Below are 21,063 nucleotides of genomic sequence, written 5' to 3'. Positions count from 1 at the left end.
ACTGTTTGGAGATCCACTTAGTATCTCAACTGGCGTGGACTCGAGAGATGATAAAAATAACAAAATAGTTAATAAAGAAAAGAGAAAAATGTGTCTGGAGGAACAGCAATTAGGCGAAGAGATTAATATGCAAAAATACCAAAAACAGTACCTTGTATGCATTGATGAAGAAAATGCCCGCCGATCTATTAACCATTAGGTGAAAATGAGGTATCTAGTTATGTTAAAGTATGAAGGAGGTTCATGTAAGTAACCTTAAAAACAAAGCTTCCAAGTAGAAGGATCTATGCTTTCCAGATTTTAAATTCTAACCCAAGAACAGTTCACTAAACGGCATAGATCACAATTTCATAATAATGGGGCCGATACAGGATTGGAAAAAATGGCTTAGTTCAATCTGGACTTCTCCAGAGCTATGCTCACTCCGAACAAGATCTATCATTAATGGGAACAACTGAGAAATGTACTTCCTAAAAGAATCCGTTTGCCAACTGCACAGAATGCGTAGTACCGACAGAACCAAGGGAGTCCTTGCTACCAGTTCTTCCTTCTTGGCTGATCCCAAGGGAAGATTCCACTGGTATATTGCCTTATCATCTGGTTTCTTCTTGACAGAGTTCAACCCAGCACATTCCAAGTATACACGTAGAATTTCTTCACATACACCCACAAGTTCTGGTTCTATATTCTTCTCTTCGACGAATGATGGATTGCTCACAAGCAGCCCATGCAAGAAATTGAGGTAATTCTGGTAGGACTCATTTTCAAAAAATACCAACGGAGGTTCTGGTATCTCAAGGATAGAACATGCTTTTTGCAGCTCCACTTGTACAACTTTCTCAGATTTCAATTGCTGAGCATGAGAAGTGATAGCTGAATAGATTCCAAGGAGGACATTGACAGTATCAGCTGATATTGATTGCCGACACATCTTGTAGAGATCAGATGAAACCTGTACATCGAAAATTAGCAGCATAATGAATAAGAAGCAAGGTGAATCATGTTGTTCTCTAATTTGATGATGCCAACAGTGTATTTAACATAACTCTCCTGTAAACAGTTAGTTCATCCTACTTTAATTTGTTAACTGCTCTATTGTTCAAGAACTTAGAGGAAGTACCAGAACATGGAAACTCTTAAAATACCTGTCCAAACAGTTCATAGATAAAGAAAGGAAGCTAAGAATTATCCCAAGGTTAATGCATGAACTATGTTTATTCCTATTTTATAACTTTCAATCATGATATTGTCACACTACTGGCTGGCAATGTAGAGGTAATGGATTGTGGTGTCCTTATATTGACTTTGGCAATTAAGGGTCAATGTCCATTTATTCACTTGGTATCAAAACACAGACCCATCGATCCCATTAGTGACTCAACCCCGAACTAGATTATCTTTATACTGGTCTTCTCATCTTTCCATATTTAACAAGCGCATTAAGACTGGTAGTTCTCATTCTGCATGTTTTTGCTATGTAAGTCAAAAGAGTTTCTGAAGAAACAAGGACAGCCTACCTAGAAAATGCAGAGCAGAGAATAAGAATTATCACAGCACAAAGAAACATGCCCATGTGCATCCATTTTTTCAACCCTTCAAAGGATCAACGTGCATCTTATCTTAATGAATAATATTCTATCCATAATAATTGACCATGGAAACAACACCAAATAAGGTGACAAACACTATACACAGAGCCGCTATATGCAGTGAGTAGGGAAAGGTACACGAAGAACCTGTATGATGCGCAACTGAGCCGCTATATGGTCCTTCATCCTTGAAACAACATATCCCGCAGTATGCAGGTTGTCATCCTCTGATTCATCATATACCAATCCAGCCCCAGAAGATGTTTCCATATCATTTTCGGACTGACTAGTAGATATCTCAATGTTGTCCATTGTTCTCAAAAGCTTCAGAAAATTGGGTAGAGTGGAATATGAAGCTTCTTTCAGAGCTAGAAATATAACTTCCCATTCCTCTTCACAGAATTTGCCTCTCAAATCACCTGCCAACCGCATTACAGAAGCTACCCCAGTGGCTGCAGGATCCTTGCCAGAACCTTGTATGAATCCTACCATTATAGAGACTACACTAGGCAATTCAGACCTCACGATATCAAAGAAATTAACAAATAAATCGACCAAACATTGAGCTGCCACCACAGAAGTTTCAGAGTCCCATAAGCATCCATCTGGTGGTGGTATGTATCTGGATTTAAATGACTGGTCATATTTCACTTCAGCTTCTGGGCTATCATTTACTGGACTGAATATTGGGTAGATTACAGACTTGAAGACATTAATCCAGAATAGGCGTGGGAAGAGATGGCCGTGGTCCTTCAAGATGTTGAACAGAACTTCCAATGCACTCTTTCTAATAGCTGATCGAGGATCTGAAGTCAGTCTTGATAACCCTGAAACAGTTTGGAACTCCCCAGTAAATATAAATGGGGATAATTACTATAACAGAAAACTGCCACTTCTGATATTTCAGTTAGAAGGTTATTATATCTAGACGTCCATATAACTTAGAATTTACATGTGCAGTCCACAATTTTTTAAACTCTGAAATTCATTTACAGTTCAGAATATTCTCATAATCAAATTTCCTTGGGTCCTCCAGTCTTAAAAGGTGTGAGGATTATGCAGAAAGGAGGTGAACTAATTTGACTTAGAAAATTGGTCATTCCACAAAAGTGTAAGGACGCCCTGCTGTATTAGCCACTTGTTACTGCATGATACAACTCGTCAGGATTCACTGATAAGAATGGTTTAATGTTTCCAGAAAGGTAGAAGTATGGAAAAAGAAAAGCAACAACATACCTGTAAGCAGAGGCTCCCAGAAAGGCATATAGTCATCCTTATCTGTGAAGATTAGCCCATCTGAAGCTTCTTTTTCGGCCACTGGAATGGATGAATCATTATTTTTGTTTTTCTCGTTGCTAACAAGGCCCCCTTCTGCAAGTTTGACAGCACAGAAACGGAGAAAAGCAATAGCGTTGAGGCTGACATCACTGTTGAATCTGCTGTTTGTGAAGGTGATGAGGCATCTAACACAATCCGTAAAAGTCAATGCTTCAGTCTCGGTGATATAACGAAAATATTCCCGTACGATCTTTTCCATTGTTTCAAAGGCCAGCAACACAATATTCTTCCTTTCATCTGCAGCAGCAGCTGTAAAAACCTGCAAAGGTGCGTATAAAGGCCTATCACATCCCAGGTTCCGTTTCAGTACCAACCAAAAGACAACTATACGGTTAAATATTACTCCCTCTGTCCCAATTTATGTCGCACCCTTCCTTTTTGGTCTATCCCAAAAAGAATGTCACCTTTCCACAATTAGAAGCAAGTCAACTTAAAAAACCCCTTTTACCTTTAATGAAATGATATATAGCCACACAAATATCTAAGATTTATTTTAGACCACAAGCCTCTAAAGTCTCTTTTTCTTAGGATGAGAGTAGTGTGTGTGCAAACCTTACCCCTACCTTTGGAGGTAGAGAGGTGCTCAAGAAAAAACATTTTAAAGCAGTTTGAAAAGAAGAGGAAATTATATTGGTACCAATACTCTAGTTATCAGCAGCTGCTAATGATAAAGGAAAAAGAGTGTAAGAACTTGAACTAAGGATGTGATAATTACCATAAAAACACTCTTCCACCCAGATTTTACATTATTGACACGACTCAGAACCATTTGAGAAATACAACGAACTATCAACTCCCTGATTTCAGCAGAATTACTTTTCTGCATAACAATAACAAATGGTCTCAAAAATTCATTCTGAAAGTTGTAGTTCGCCAGTTCCTCTCGTTCTAAAAACTTCATAGCAAGTTGTCGTAATGAGTCCATAACAAAAATTGCAACTGAAAGATTTTCTGACAAACCAACAGCCACAAAGAACTCTGAAAGAACACTCCAAATGTGGGACCACACTAATCTGATACGGTTCATGTTATAGTGCCTGCAAAATCAAGATCATACTTTCATCATATTCAAATTCTAAATTTTCTGTCTTTGTGAGGTATAATTTGATGAGTTCACAGACAGAATCTTACGCAACTTCAACAATTTTTGTAAGGCTAAATACACGGGGATCTGTTGGAGACTGTAGTTCTGACATTGAAACTTTGCAAAGGGCCTTGACAAAAGCTACTATTGCTTCACTGTTCAGCCTTTGGCTATGAGCAAATATGTGATTTAGTTCAAAGTTGCCGATCTGATCAAGTAAGTTCAAGTTTGAAATGAAGTTATTTATCTGTTCTGGAGTCACCAATGCTGGAGAGTTAGCTCCAACAGCTGCACTGTCATATGAACCCCCTCGAACAACAGCAGCAACAGTTGGATTCTGGAGTGTCCCTTTTTTCTTCAGAGATGGAAATCCAGCTGACTTCAATGTTTTTTCCTCAGATTCAGAGCCCGAGGTAGTAAAAAAGGAGGAATCAGATGGCGCTCCCTCCCCCAGCAACTGCAGATGCTCAAATCGAGATAGACATGTCAATATATGCTCCCACGCTTCATGAAGATGATTCCCATCTTCAATGGCAATCGACATTATTGTCTGCATGCAAATTAAAAGGATGTTATTCTGCATGGTTTCAGATTAGTAGAAAAGCTTTTGATTGAGTTGACCATGACTTTTATAGTTGAGGAATAGTTTCTTGTTTCTGGTTTCTTTGTAGTGCACCAAAGAGTCTCTCTACCTTTTGGTGGATGTTTGTACATGGGAGTTCTTCCCACATCAATAAAATAAAAATCTTTATTAAAAAAAGGTAAATGGTGTGCATTTATTTTCATGAAGACTCTTCATCTGCAGCAGGTTTATCACTGTCTGGGCATAAGATTGTAAATGACATGACAGAAATCAAGGAAATGGAAATTACTTTCATTGTATCAACATTTTTTTGTTTCATATCGGCCGCACAATGAAGATTAGTGAACTTAGCCATAGAGGTGACAAAAGCATCTCTCTGCGTCTGCATACCCATCACAGCTGTAATATGCACAGCATGCCTGAACCCTAGCAAACATTGAGAAGTGGCATTCTTATCATCACTCTGGTCTAGGGTGACACTGAAAGCAGCAAGCATGGGACCCCAGCAGACTTCTACCATAAATCTCAATATAGCTGGATCTGCAATGACATAATAGACAGACCTGCAACATGATAAGATATAAGTTTATCTGTATTTATTCACCTAAAAGAGAAAATCCGTGATACGAACACACATGAGGCCAGCTTGACATTATGTATAACTAAACCCTATCTATGCACACAATTTTCACAGTTCTACACACTGCAGCAATTCATCGAAATGAAAAACTAATTTGTCAGCAGATGATAAAGAAAGAATCAGAATCCTATCATCATACAATCAGTACATATGAAAAGTAGATTCATAAGCCAATATGTAGAACTGAATCATACTCAGATTTTCCAGATTTTACTTTAAACTGCTCTTGAATATGCCTCACGAGAACTCCATTTGCACCCAGTGGTTTTTCCTCTCTCTGCTTCCATACTAGGTTCAGTATACCATCCAAGCCCAACAGCTTATTAAGACTGTTCCCCTGCTTGTTTTGTGGCACGGAAGAATCTGCTTTCATCTTTATCTCATTTCTCACAATTTGGTCATAAAGAGCACCCAAATAATCTTCAGGTAAATCCTTCCCGTCATCGATCCCCCGATTGTTCCGGATAAAATCAGCTTTTGTCATCTAAATGGAGAAATACAATAGTTAAAAGTCAAAAAAGAAGCAAATACCAATCCCACTATTTTACAAGTATCATCTACGTGCATAACAAAGTTAAGATGACTTGGTGCATAGACTTAATGTGAACGCTAAGACAGACAAAAAATTACACTCTCCAACCAGTAATACTGGACAGGGTTGGTCATCTGTATTTACACAGCAGAATCACTGACCAACTATGGAAGATTTTCAGCAGTCTCAGGCATACACAGGACAATGCCTAGCAAAATTGTTGACACTCTTTCTAGCTGGGAGGAAGCTAGGATTGGGGCAAGGTATAGAAGCTACTGGAGGACCATTCCAGCTTGCATTTGGTGGACCTCTTAGAAACAAAGGAACTCCAAATGTTTTGAGGACAGAAGTAGCACCTTACATAAGATTAAAACAGATTGTATTTTGCTTCTCTGTTCCTGGTGTTCAAAGAGTTCCCCTGTAGATGCAGAATCAATCCTAGAAGTTTTATACTTTTGTTAGGACTGTTCACTTTCTTAGCTGTCAGTTTTTACATTTTCTTCGTAAAGGGCATTTTCAGTACTACCGAAGCATTGGTCTATAATACAAAGTTGTTACCTATTAAAAAAAAAACATTTTGTTTAAAAAGTAAAACACATTTTAAATTATACATCATATACTAATATGTAACATATCAAACTAACATCTAACAAGAAATAATCCCTATATTACTGTTCCTGCATTGAGATCCATTCATTAATAATCCATGCATAACCTTCTAAACAAAAACACCCTTAAGGGTAAGAAATGAATGAACGTAGTAGTTTTCAAAAAAAATAATGAGTTTTTAGAAATGAATGGTAGTAGACAACAATGGTAGAATTCAAGAATACATGCAGTGAATCATACAACTATGAGAAACACTTCAGAGAGATTCCCAGGATACCTTATCTTTCACCATGCTATTATGTGCATCTGTATTGAGCATTATCACAGAGTAAGCAAGCACATAAGCTGTATCTGCGCTGGTAAAAGAGTTAGGATTGCATTTACAAAAGCGCTCCGCAAACTTCTCCATTATACGGTCAATCTTCTGAGCTTCACCAGGTAATCTGAACCCTCGAAGGAAATATCTGATTGATTCACCAAAGTCCATACCTTCAAAATTAAAAGAATCGACATATGCATGCATAACTTTCAGAGGAAACTCCTCTCTTTCACCCAGATAATCACCAATGATGGTTGGATTCAACCCAGTGGTATTTTTCAGAAAAGAAGCTACATCTTCTGGGGAATTCCCAATCTTTTTGGTGCTCATTAAGAAATCAATACCCTTTGAAGGCTTTCTGTTGAACAGTGAAACGCCTTTCTGCATTTGATCCATTTAGAGTTGTCAGTACTTAACCATACCTCAAGTAACACAAAGTGTATGAAAGCAGCAAATGAAGCGAAGGGAATGTGCTAATGCAAGATGATAAACCTGTATTTCTAATTTATGAGCACGGCGTTGCTCCAAGGCAGCAGCACCAGAAAATTCAGAATTTGCTTCCGGATGCAGCTCATAGTCTATGTTACCCTCTTCACTGACGCTGATAGCCGCTTCTGAAATTTCATGATCAGACACCTTATCTTGATTAGGGTCCCCTACCTTCAGTTGTTGGTCCATCCACATCCCCATTGACTTAATAATTGTGACCAAGCATTTCACAGATTCAGAACGAAATGTAATATCTTGGACTGGGGACAGCGTAGTAGTGGAACCGGGAGGCGGACCAAGAGCAGTTTTAAGAAGACCATTAACAGTCCTGCAAATATCTGATGGAATTAAAGCTGTTTTAATTCAATTTAGGTGATATCAACATACAAAAGAGAAAAACCATGCATGTGTATTGCTGCAAAAGAGAAAAGGCATGCATGTACATTGATGCAAAAGAGAAAAGACATGCATGTGCATTGATGCAAAAGAGAAAACTGAAAAAGTATTGACTTGTAGCCAAGCAAGGGATAAGGAGGCAGGCTTCCAGTCTTATTCAAAGTGACTGCTTATAAAGTTGTGTTTGCAAGCTCTAGCTATACCAACAATACCACAGTAATTTGTTCAAAATTGCCAATGAGCTAAGGACACAATCTTACTCTTGAACTCACTGGTTTGAGTTCATATTCTTTATTGAACTATGTGAGAAAAAGATAATCATCCTATTTCTGATCTCTGACACAGAAATATTTTATTTTATTTTTTGAAATTGGTAACTTTCTCTGACACAGAAATATGAGAGGTGATGCATTGATGGTTTGATAAAGAAATGCCTATTATAGGTGTCAAACACAATACATATGATATTCCTTCAAAGTGGGACAATATATAACTTATGAACTTATACACCTAATGTTCTAACCATCAACACTATATTTTATAATCGAGAAATCCCAGGGTCAGTGATGTTTCTGAAACTAGATGAATAATGGGTCTGCCCCTCAACCTTTCTTTATCCATTTGACTATTAGACTTCATCTGCAACAGGGTTCGACCTAATGGCATGCACACGACTCACACATCGCATGTCACTAAACCAAAGCCCTAGGGACAAATTAAAAAAGTGTGTTTTTTTTAAAAATGTCCTAAACAGATATAATTCCAGGCCAAAGAATAATACAGAAATAAGTTAGAATGCCCTACCTGCACATGAGGCACTAATCCATACTTTTGATTTAAGATTTTTTTAATTATACCATCTTAGAGGCAGCATTAGGACACAAAAGCCTCTATTTTAAATAGAACCTTAGATTTCCAAATAGAAGGAGCAGTAGGAAAATTCATCAGAGATCGTGAACTACTCAGATAAGAGTAAGAGGAAATACAAATGAAAGTGTCTGACGATTCCAGATTGTAATTGAGAGTATCTCAAAAGTTGAAAACAGCAGTGTGATTGATAGAAGCTCGGAGATTGGGGAGATGTTTTCTCTAACACAATACAAACACAATACAAGATAAGGTCCAGTATTGACTATTGCCAAAGATATTAGGCTAACCAATGAAACAAATGAGGATGTCAACCAAAACTTTTTACTATGGAGAAGCACTCTAGAGAGTAGGGTTTTAGGACAAGTAGAAGTAAGACTGAATATATGCACCACAAGTTTATTAATATAAGAAGAGTGAAGTTGAGGTGAGATTAGACAGGATTGTGGTAGTCAAAATGCAAACAATTCAATATCTAGGCTTGTAACGGGAGAACAGAGTGATACATTGAAATGATTTTTTTGATGAAGTAAGAAGAATGTCATTAACAAAGCATCAAGCAGATGCACAGGTTACAAAGGAAAGAAAATATCAGCTCCCAAAAAGGAAAAAAAGCTATCCAAACAGCTAACAGCAGAGATCTATGGAACTGATAAATTCCAGGAAAGAGTAGACACCAAGTACAGGAGAGAGATTAACCCAACCAAAAAGAGTAATCAAACATCTTGCTTTAAGGGTAGAGATGGGAGTTGGGATGCCATTAAAACAACCTTTGTTATAAGCACCACAAAATACAGGCTGGAACCAAAGACCAGATCTGCTTGATGGACTTCCCAACTTTCCAAGAACTCCAACACACAAAAGCCTCTCTCAATGATCTTGGCATGACCCAAGTGAGTCCAAAAACTGAGAAGAACATGTCCATAGTCCTGTTGCAACTGTGCAATGAAGGAACAGGTGATTAATAGATTATACGTTGCATAAGCACATGTAGCATCTGTGACTATTTGGAATTTCCTCCTCATGAGATTATTCTGAATCAAGCAAGAGTCTTTTCGAGTAATCCAACTGAAACAAATAACTTTAGGTGGCAACTTAGTTCTCCAGACTAATTTCCATGGCCATTGATCAATTAAGGTCTTTTTGGAGCTTTGTTGAAGGTAGCATGCTTTAACTGAGTAGGATCCATCCCTGCTATTTCTCCAGATGAGTTTGTCCCTACTTTGACGGTTGATTGCACTAGTCTGAATGGTGGCCATGAGACTAAAAACCTCTTTCAACTCCCAGTCATTAAGATTTCTCCTTAGGGAAGATTCCACACATTGTCTTCGCTGTACTGTGAGATGGTTGAGTCTGGATTAGATGCAATCTGGAAAATGCTTGGAAAAGCATTCATTAGAGGAATGTCTCCTAGCCAAATATCTTCCCAAAACAGAATATGTTCCCCATTTCCCACCATAAGTGAGGCATCACTGAAGAATATTTCCCACAGTTTCCTTATATCTCTCCAGACCCCGTACCATAAGAGGTACTGACTTTATTAGAGCACCAATGACTATCACTACCATACTTTGCTTGGAGCACTTCCTTCCACAAGTCAGCCGCCTCTTGATTGTCTCTCCAGTGCCATTTCAATAGCATATACTTGTTATGTAAAGCCAAGTCTTTGATCCCCAATCCTCCATATTGTTTTGGCAAAGTGACTTTGGCCCATTTAACAAGGTCAATTTTGTGGTCCTTGTTGTTGCCTTCCCAGAGAAAATCTCTCCTGATTTTGTCCAGTCACTGTTTCACCTCAGCTGGCATAAGGAGTAGAGACATAAAATAGGTGGGAATGTTGTCCAATACACTATTGATGAGTGTTCAATAGTGTTATGTCATAGAAAATTTGTACCATAATGAAGGGAAAATGTTATAGACCTAACCAACGAGAGGATATCTACAGCTTCCCTTATAGAATGGAGTGACCAGCAATGTTTTTCTCCTAGATCACTCTCTTCCCTTATTTACTCTCTAATTCCTCAAACTCAGGGAAATTAGCTCCCTTATTTTACCCTTCACCCTCCCATAAACCGCTTTGTTTAGCCTTCAATTATTCCTTCTTAGGTGTACATCTTGCTAGACAATGTTCCTTTTGACAGCTACCTCAGCACTACACCACCCTACCCCGAAGTCCATCGCCCTTAGCGTATGATCTACAGGTGTGTCCCATCCTCCTTCGCATACCATTACAGCAAAAACTATAGACATATGGTCTGAACTTAATATGGAAAGCGTGATTTTTCTATATCCAGCATGTAATACTAAATGAAGTTATCACTATTCATGTAATGAGAACAACAAGACTCGGAGAGTCAGAGAAGAACTTTGGAACTAAGTAAACCTTGGGAGTCAAATCGATAGACCGAGTAAAAAACTATTGAAGACTCGGAAATCAAGTTGTATCTTGAACTTGATATTCCAGTACATACCTGACGACAAAGAGAAACATTTTATTGTAACCAAAAACATAATATGACTCGAGGACCATGAGTTTGACTTTATGTGGTGAATATCAAAATCAACTAAGAAGCTTGAAAAATTAATGCAATATCAAAATAAATGTTGATAACCAACTTAGAAGCTTGAAAAATGAATGCAACAGTAGTTATGACTGATGAACTAAACCATTACTCAATATGATCTAACTAAACAATTAGTTGAAATATAGAATTCACAGAAGATACCTCTCAAATATGTTAGGAGCATCGACATCACAATCATAGTTGACAAATACATCAATGATAATCTGAGGATCCTTAGATATCTCCTCCAGCAATCCCAAAACAGTCATCTTCTGCAAGAAACTAGGCTGAAGCACATTCTCCAGCACACGCAAGATGAGCATGGGGAAGAAGATTCCAATTTCTGATTTCAACCCAGATCTATATTTTGATAATAAGTTCTTGAATATTGAACAAAGAAGTTGAAAAATCGTCATCACAGATAGTGCACTGTTCTTCAACAACGACAAGCACAAAAATTGCTTGATAACATTAAGAAACCTGTACTTAAAAAACAAAGTTAAGCCATGAGTAAACCTGATATCTCAGCATTTTCTTTTTTTAGGGGAAGAAAAAAGATACGTTAACATATTTCAAAAAAAAAAAAAAAAGATACATCAACATATTATTATCTTCAGTTCTTTAGAACCCAGATTAGCCAAATGACTTCTACACAAGAAAAGGGTAAAACCACAACTCAGCATCTAGGATCGACAGATTTCTTTTTTCCTCTCAATGGGAGGAACAGTTTGTTGACATCAAACAAGAAAATATGGTGGATCCCTTTCAAAGTCAGTGGCAGACCTGGCCACATTCTAGCTGAAAGTTAAAATGCTCAAAGGAAATTTGAACCAGTGGAGTAGAACTAACAAGGGGAACTGGAAACAGCAAAAGGAGGAGCTCCTACCAAATTGCCAATTTGGAGACTATCCAAGAACAAATAAGTCCTACAGATGATGAATTGTTACAGAAAACCAATTTAGCTTTGGACTTTGAAGAGGTGGCTAAAAGAGAGTGAGAAATATAAAAGAAGAATATTATTGAATTGTTGTGTCTACATTATTACACAAAGACCCTATTTATCTAAGTTGCTCGGACTCGGGTGCGGATTTAGAGGTCGGATCTTTTATGATTTAATTTTTAAGATTTGGGATATGGATCCATGTATGGATACGGGTGCAGGGATTCACCTAAAAATAATTAAAATATCTAAAATAGAGTTATAAAACCTAACTTATGAGATACTATGTGGCGAACTTGAGGAGAATCCTGGAAGGAGATTAAAGGAAAAAGGGAGTGACATAGAAATCATATATATATAAAAGAGAACCCTAGGTCTGCCTACGTCGCGCCACCACAAACCAGGATTCCCTTTTAATTTATTTATTTCCAAAACTAGCCTTCCCCTCCTCTCATAAATCTGAACAACTATCACCACCATCTTACAAATTAAGCCTCCACCAAATCTTCCATATGTATAAATATAAGCACTCCTACAAACTTACTTAAGCAACTGATCGCCAAATAGGAATACTAGGCCAAACTTAAGTTTAACCAACTGGTACCTGAATGAAATATTGGGTCAAACTATGAGAGTTCGTTGGCTCAGATGTATATATAACAGTTATACCTTGAGAATTTTCTTTTTAATTTTGGAATTGTCAATGCTTCTCCTTTAATCCTATGTATACTCTCATTGTTGCATGCATTAATCTACCATTTCTCCATAATCTTACTTTACCTTTGGTGATTTGAGTTAATCATTTTTTTGTCTAGGGGTGGTATAACACTGATTGAAGGTCAATCTCATTTATTAGAGCTTTGAATTGATATATGAATACACGTTGTTGGATTTTAAAAGGTGTGAATGAAATATGAAGAGTTGCGACTTGATGAAAAGTCGAGACTTCTATGAAAAGTTGCGACTTTTGTGAAAAGTTGTGACTTTTATGAAAGGTTGTGACCTTTTCGAAGGATGTAACTTTTCCAAAGAGTTGTGACCTTTCCAATAAGGCACAATAAGCATTTGTTCACATTACCCTTTATTGCCTATAAGTAGAGGCCCTTTCCTCTCATTTTAAAACAACGAAAATTTTGAACTTCTTCTTCTACACAATTAAATATTCGTATACTTTTCCCCTGTTGAGTGGCTCACTGACACCATTGTTTTTGTATCAATACATTAGTGAATATAATCGGTCTATCCTGAGAGGATCTATTCCTTTCAACCTAAGGTACTAGAGGGGAATAGTTTCCTTAAGGGAACGTTGTGCATTAAGTGGACTCGATTTTTTCTTTTCTGTTTCATTCTATTGTTACAGATTCAGGTATGTTTTTTTACAGTCATTATTTTATGCTTCTGTTATTAATTGTCGCTTTTGAGTACATGCATTAAACTTTGTTATTTATGTTTCTGCAAAGTTATTGTTATAAGTATTTATTAGTACAGATTAAATAACACACGTTAATTGAGTATTCATGCAAGTTTTCTATATTGAAATTGGTGAATATGACTAGACTGGAGCCTCTTTTAATTCTAAAGACATAGATAACTACACAATAAATTAATTGCTCATAATAGATTCTCAAGTTTACTGCAAGTTGTAAATACTTTTCTTGAAGTAATAGATATGATTATAGACACTGCGATTGGAATTGAAGTGTAGTTTCAAATTGAACTCATCACTCTGGTATGCTGACTTTTAAATAGCACCCAAACAAACTGAATATTTTTGTGTAATATTTTTCCCTTTCAATTATATATAATAAATAAAATTGTTCTTCAATATGATACGTTCTCCCTTTAATTTTCCATTTTAATAATTACTTATGATACATTTAATTGGGAACTTTAAAATGATATATGTAAAGCAAAAGGTCGGGCTGAACTTTCTACAAGTTAAAATTAGAATATTTGTTCACTTTTTTCAGCCTTTTAAAATTTATTTATTCATTCACCAACAATTATTTATTTATTAGGAAAACCATTATGAGAATGTGGCCAGACTTCAATGCAAAGGTGACCTTCAGAGTGGGGACTGGTTTGAAGACCAGTTTCTGGAATGAGATCTGGTTAGGTGATGTAAACCTGAGGATACTTTTTCCTGATCTGTACATTATCAGTCTACAGCAGAATGACATTATAGCGCAGATGTGGAGCCCTCAAGGTTGGGACCTTATGTTTAGAATGGCTCTAAATGATTGGGAGGTTGGAAGAGTAGCAGACCTGCTGCATGCTTTAAACTTGTTTCTGTCACAGAGCCTGACAAACCAGATTGGAGGTTGCATAGCAGAGGGGTTTTTATAGTTAAGTCATGTTATTGGGAGAGGGATACCAATCATCTTTTGACAACATTTTGGCCCTGGAAATTAATCTGGAAGAATAAGGTTCCTTTAAAAGTTGCATGTTTCACTTGGTTGGTAATTAGAAGAGCTTGTCTAACCCATGAAGTGCTACAAAGAAGAGGTATACAGATCTGTTCAAAGTGCTATATGTGTGGACAAGAGACTGAATTAAATGGTCATTTGTTACTGCATTGCAAGATAGCTACAGATCTGTGGAACATGTTAGTTTGTATACTCGGGGTTAACTGGACAATGCCCAGAACCACTTTTGAGGTCCCAACACACTGGCAAGGAATCGGAAAGAGAGGATCAAAAGAAGATTGGTGGAAAAATATCCCTACTTGCATATGGTGGACGCTATGGAAAGAAAGGAATGGGAGATGTTTCGAAGGAAAGGTTAGTAGCTCACAGGAGATCAAGATGAGATGTTTTAGTCTTTTATATTTTTGGTGTAAGCAAAATTTAGTGGGGGAAGTAGATAGCCTTGTGGAGTTTATAAGCCAATTGTAATTTTTCGAAAGTTTGTCTTTTTGGATTTTGAGTTTGATGGCACCTCCTGGGGGTTTGTAAATCCCACCTCATCGATTTTGATGAGTTCTTTTGTGTGAATACAAAGTTACATATTTCAAAAAAAAAAAACTATTTATTTATTAGAATATTTAATATCTCGGGTTGATGTTCATTTGACTCCCCAAAAATATCACATCGTAACACTTCCTGGTAGCAAAAGGATAAATTATAAAATCAAATTAAAGATGATTGATGGAAGGATAAATGACAAGATGTTATAATTATCATTTTTCTTTACATTATTAATGTTCGTTAGTACGTAATCTTGTATGTAAGATAATATAATGTTTAGTTTTAATGACTGATAGGTTTTAAGTATTATTTTATATATTCTGTGATATTAATTCCTGCGCGAGGCGCGGATAATTTTTCTAGTTTCTATATAAAAGGTAATCCATTTTCTTCAATTTCACCTTAGCTTTTGTATTAATTACAGAAATCATTAAAACTGTCCAGACTTTCCCCATCGATTTTGGTCAAAGTACCTAAAATCGATTGACCAAATCGGACACGAATCCCACACCCACACCCATGTCGTGTCGACATGGGTGAGGCACTAAAAGTGAAGAGTCCGAGTAACTCAGCTATTTACAGATACTACAATACAATCCTTTACCAAGTAGGATAATATTTACTATTCCTAGTCGTATGACTATTCCTATTCCTATTTCTATTCTAAGTAGGATTGTATATACCTAATCCTATTCTAACACTCCCCATCAAGCTAGCGCATACAAATCATATGTACCTAGCTTGTTACAAATGCAATTAATACGAGGACCGATGAGGGCCTTGAAATGAGACTTTTCTCCGGCTAGAATGGTGGAAGAGGGAGATAGACCCACCACAACCTGGACTAGGGTGGTGGGTCTTCCTCTACACCTCTGGTCGAAAAAAAAGTTTAGGACCATTGGAAACCATTGTGGTGGTTGGATCGAAACAGAGGAAGAGACAAAGCTTCGTAACCATCTCAAATGGGCAAGAATTCGTGTGCAAGGAGATGGTTCGAAAATCCCCAAGGAGGTGTCCATCAAAAGTGCCGGCGTGATTTTTGTCTTACAAAGATTTGCTTATCTCTAATTCCTCTTCAACGAAAAAAATTCACTAGGAAAGAAAAACAATGAATGACTAGTAGCAAAATAGATGAAAAATATGGGAAGAAAAGAAAAAATGGAAAGAAGTCAAAAAAGAAAGGATTTTGGAGATTAGTTTGAGATTTCTTTTAAAAAAATATTATTAGTAATAAAAAAAATGATGTTGCAATATATTTCTGATGTGGATAGTGAGGTGTTATCCACAGCAGCGCGATTGGGAGACACACATGATTAGAGGAGTTTAAAATACTGTGTTTTAAAAACTGTAAGTGTTCAATTGGCAAAATTGTGAGTAGAAGGGTCCAGGTGACAAATAGAGCCAAGTATAAGGGTCTCCCAGGTCATTCCGCCTTTAGTTTATTGTATCATCGAAGTCAAAAAAAATTCCTATAACTTTTCAATATAAAATAAATTTATGGAATAACAAGGAAAAAATATTTTTAATTTCAAAGTAAATGAATATTTGCATTTTAGGAGTAAAACATACTTAAGGCACTTTATGTAATATCAATAATAATACATGATTTGTGTACTTTACACTATTATTTGTTATCCAATATAAAATTAAACAAATAAAAAATATAATTATAATTAACAAAAGAAATGTACATGTAATATAGTATATATTTTTTTGGAGGGTCAAAGACTTTTCCTTTTCAATTATAGAGAAGAATAATTAGAACATAGAAGAGAAATTACAACACTTTTGGTGATATGATGAATTTTGAGTGAATAAACGTTGAAAGTGTAGCCCATTTGACTAACCCATATTTTCCCATAGTTTACCCATGAATACCCATATTTCTATGGGTTAATTTGGGTATAAACCCATATTTTACCCATCTAAAAAGTCATTCACCCAACCCATTAAAATATGGAACGGTTACCAAAATATGGGCTCATTTTGCCGGCACTAGCTGGAAGTATGCTAATTGGATATGTATGTTGTCCAGTCTAAAACTGACTTAGTCTATTCTCAAGTAGTCCCTTGTCACTATTATGTTCATCATTTTACTCAATGCTTCTTCAAGGTTGTGCAGCAGCAATAACTAACCAAGTCTACTTTTGGGATCTTTATAGAAAGACAGTATTCTACAACCCAGTGATAGAAAGAATTTAAAAAAAGGTTAGCAAGTTGGTGTAAAAATCTTAACTGACCAAGGGCATAATACTATTAAATGATTACTTTGCCGATTATCCATACATACTAAGTGTCACTTGACTCTTTCCCTACTATTGTAACACAAATTTTAGATCATACAAAGCATTTTAGTGAGAAAGTGAATCTGCTGAGGAAATCCCACCTTTATGAATTGGACGGTAACCACACCTCTTACAAAGATGAGAAACTTGAGGGCTAACCATGAGATTATGGTGGGATATGTTTAGATGGCTTTGCACTCCTTGGGTGATGCCAAGAACTGTGAAAGATTAGATGCACAGTTGGAAGAGTGGGAGAAGGAGGAGAAGACGAAGGGCCTGAAATGTGGTTCTGATTGCATTAATGTGGGTAGTTTGGAGAGAGAGAAATAGGAGAGCTATGCAGGTGTAGAATCGAGTTTCTTGCCGTTGAGGAGTAGTCACCGATCTTTTATTTTGTTTTGGTGTAAACAGAAAGCTCCTCATTGTTTTGGAGTTTGTAGAGTATCATATTTTGTAAAGTCTTGATCTGTTGATATAACCTTTGTATACGGCCATTTTGGTCATGTTTATGAATGAAAATACTTTAACCTCATAAAAAAATTGAAGATGAGGAACTTATGGGTAAAAGAAGTGGTTTTTTCACAAGGCCCTGTTAAGGAAATGGATTTGAAAACTTGACACCAACAACCAAGCACTTTGGAGAAGGATGTAGAAGAGAAATATAGGATTGGAAAAGGTAGAACCAACAACCAAGCATTTTGGAAAAAATTGAAGAAGAGAAATATAGGACCAGAAAAGGTAGATGACCTGATCATATCATTGTCATTTTGCCTTATGGGGGAGGCCTATACAAAAGTACATCAAAACCTCTCTAATTAATACTCGATAAATTAATATAAACTCTTTAAGAAAATATTTCTCCGGTGGAAACAATATCGATTTTGACAAGATAATAAGATAATCTTGTAAAACGAGTTGCATAATGGTCAATTAAGTGGAGACTAGAGTTTATATTCTGGTAAAGACAAGAAATACTAGGTAATTTCTTCCAATCTGTCAAAGTCTTTGTGAGCAGAGTTACTAGAAAGTTGTGTTGAAGGAAGGTAATAGGTACCAATGGACAAGTTGAGATGTGTGCAAGCCAATCTAGACACCAAAGTCTTCAATAACAACATACCCAATGTAATCCCACAAGTCAGGTCTGGTCAAATTTTACAAATGTAAGGTTTTTTTTTTTTTTTTGAAATCAGTAACTTTACAAATGTAAGGTTTAAATGGCAAACTAGTACAAATATAATCCATTCTAGGACAATTTTAACTTCGTGAGCTATACCACTCAGTTCTTATGGAACTTCCTTCAACCTTCATCCTTCATGTAAGAACAAAATTACATTCTACGCCATTAGAGATTTTTTTAATGGGAGGCAAACTATCATATCAATTCACTAGATTTTCATTGCTAACAAAAAACTATAGAATTTCCAATTATCAAGGAATTGGAAAAAAATTATTGTCAAACTGGTGACAATGGTTAACTTCTCGACTCACAAAACTAGTTTCCCTGGCCGTGTGATCAGCAGTTCAATAGGCAGACCACTGTGTAACCAAAAAAAATGACAAGCAATCAGCAAATGTAGTAATAGAAATGAAATAACCTCTCATTTGAGCGCCAAATAGGACCAGCATTATCCATGATAACCTTTAGGAGCTCCAATGATAGTACTTTCCCCCTTAACAAAATATTATCATCAGCGTGCTCTTGTGATGAAAACTTCATAGACAACTTGCACAAATTCTTGAAGAGCATGAACCCATCCTCTCTAATCTTACTGTAACCACTCAGATCAGCTCCTTCACCTGGCTCTCCATCAATGGGCACACCCTTCTTTTCACTGTTGTCATACTCCAACTGCAAACACAACTTTGATTCAGCGATGCCTTCTTTGGACTTGACATCCACAATCTCATTGAGGAAATTCTGGGCGATCTGTATGGAGCTTCCCTCGTTCAAATTTCTATCCGTGAACTCCAAGAGTTCAGCTACAGAGACAGTCTTGAAGTCCACCATCATGGAATTCTCCTCCACTCTGGTGAAAACAATTATCATCATCTGAGCAAGAACGGACTTGGCACAGATCTGATTGGTGCCATTCATTCCCCCGAGATAGACATTGTAACAAGACCTAACAATATGGACAAGGCAATCACCTCTGACAAGCACGTAGGGAGATCGAATGGCAGAGAGTAAGGCCCTGAGAACAGCCAGCTCGATGGCTTCGTCCCCAAGAGCCCCGCACTTACAGACGGAATCTATTAGGCGGAAAATATGGGAGTGGGAACTTGGGTTAGGGCTGGGGCTGGGGCTGGGGGTAGGGATGGGGGTATCGATCTCGCAGCGGATCAAGCCCAAGGAAAACAACCTGAAGGAGCAATCGAGTGCAGGTTCAACAACTTTAGGAGAGGCAGAATCAAGAGCCATGATGAGGGGTTGCAAGACGAAATCGGCATCAGAAGTAGAGAGACCATAGAGAGGGGTGCAGGAAGCTGGATCGACAGGGTCGTCAACTACGGAATCAAGCTTGTCGAGAGCGGACTTGCAGGCGGCGACGAGCTGCGAGTGTTTCCTCCAGGCGACGTTCTTGATGATCTTATCAAGAGACGGACCTAGTACCCAGCCACAGCGGGAAGGACCGCCTAGCGCTTGAGAAGCTGACATGTTGTCTCACCTCTTCATCAATATATGTGAACTTTGCTATCCAGCACCGGCAATTATTCGTGGTGGGATATCTGAAAGGAAGAATGGCGTTCTGCGGACGACGGAGTACTTCTCCTACGACTTTGACGCCTGGAACCGACACATGCCCGGATCTGAATGCACTTGTGTTCGAAAAATAAAAAAGAGAAGAAGATCACACTTGTTTCAGGCCGCTATGTGTAAATGTGTACACCTTTTTTTTTCACCCCAACACTCTGTTTGGATCATTGTTATCTATTGTTTCATAATGTATTGTACTGTATTATATATTATTGTTTAATAATATTTTAATTATTTTGGTTTAATTGTATTGTACTGTATTGTAATTAATAAATTTACTAAAATATCATTAATTATTCTAGGGTAGGAGGTTTGACTAGAATTAAATAATATAAGGTAAAGGGTAAAATAGTATTTTGAAATATTATGTAAAGATATAATTGGAAAAAGAAATTAAGTAACAATGGAAACACACCAAATCAATTGTTCCATAAAATAGGGATTTACATTGTTACGTAACAACGAAATTTAACAATACAATACAATACATTTTAAGTAACAATCAAAACAAACATTGTAGGTATAGTAACGATACAATATAATACAATGGATAACAATGATCCAAGCAGAGTGTAAGAGTCGTTTGGTAGAGTGTATTAAGAAATATAATGCATGCATTAGGTGTGTATTAGTAGTACATTGTTTGGTACACTTTTTCTTGCCATTTATTAGTTATATACTCCATTGTGTATTAAGTTGTGTATTATTAATACCAAGTAATTCTAGGTATTAGTAATACATAGCATTTAACACTTGCATCAAGATTAAATAATTACAAAACTACCCTCATAGCCTTTTTAAAACATTTCCTAACATTTTCTCTTTTTTTCATTTTCTTTCTTGTCATATGTTTTTATTTTTATTTTTATTTATTTTTCAATGTCTTTTAATTTGTTGGTGTCTTAATATACTTTATGGTCTCTTAAATATTCTTTTTTTTAAAATAATCTAATTTCAACATAATTTAATAAAAAAATTTACTATTGTGGCGATAAATTTGATAAAAAAAATTCTTTGCCAACTTATCACAAAAATATTTTGACTCAAATAGTATAACTATTTAATATTATTTTTGAAAAGAAGAAGAAGAGGAGGAGTTAATGATGT

General features: G+C 36.6%; 1 protein-coding gene across 1 annotated transcript; it reads right to left on the bottom strand.

Moving 5' to 3' along the window:
- Nucleotides 1-211: 211 nt before the first annotated feature.
- On the bottom strand, nucleotides 212-20,040 carry LOC125845561 (brefeldin A-inhibited guanine nucleotide-exchange protein 1). The gene is made up of 11 exons (XM_049525097.1): nucleotides 18,797-20,040; nucleotides 11,173-11,490; nucleotides 7,187-7,511; nucleotides 6,653-7,075; nucleotides 5,429-5,718; nucleotides 4,884-5,157; nucleotides 4,059-4,561; nucleotides 3,643-3,964; nucleotides 2,826-3,186; nucleotides 1,737-2,416; nucleotides 212-952 (listed from the first exon to the last, which is right to left on the bottom strand). Exons 1-11 carry the CDS (start codon nucleotides 19,855-19,857, stop codon nucleotides 341-343), a joined length of 5,169 nt encoding a protein of 1,722 aa, XP_049381054.1. The 5' UTR covers nucleotides 19,858-20,040; the 3' UTR covers nucleotides 212-340.
- Between the last annotated feature and the right edge of the window lie 1,023 nt (nucleotides 20,041-21,063).

This window comes from Solanum stenotomum, chromosome 11 (genome assembly GCF_019186545.1).
Source record: "Solanum stenotomum isolate F172 chromosome 11, ASM1918654v1, whole genome shotgun sequence".
NCBI classification, from domain to species: Eukaryota; Viridiplantae; Streptophyta; class Magnoliopsida; order Solanales; family Solanaceae; genus Solanum; species Solanum stenotomum.
Note: the sequence above shows the minus strand (reverse complement) of the source record. Positions and strands in the feature narration are given on the sequence as shown.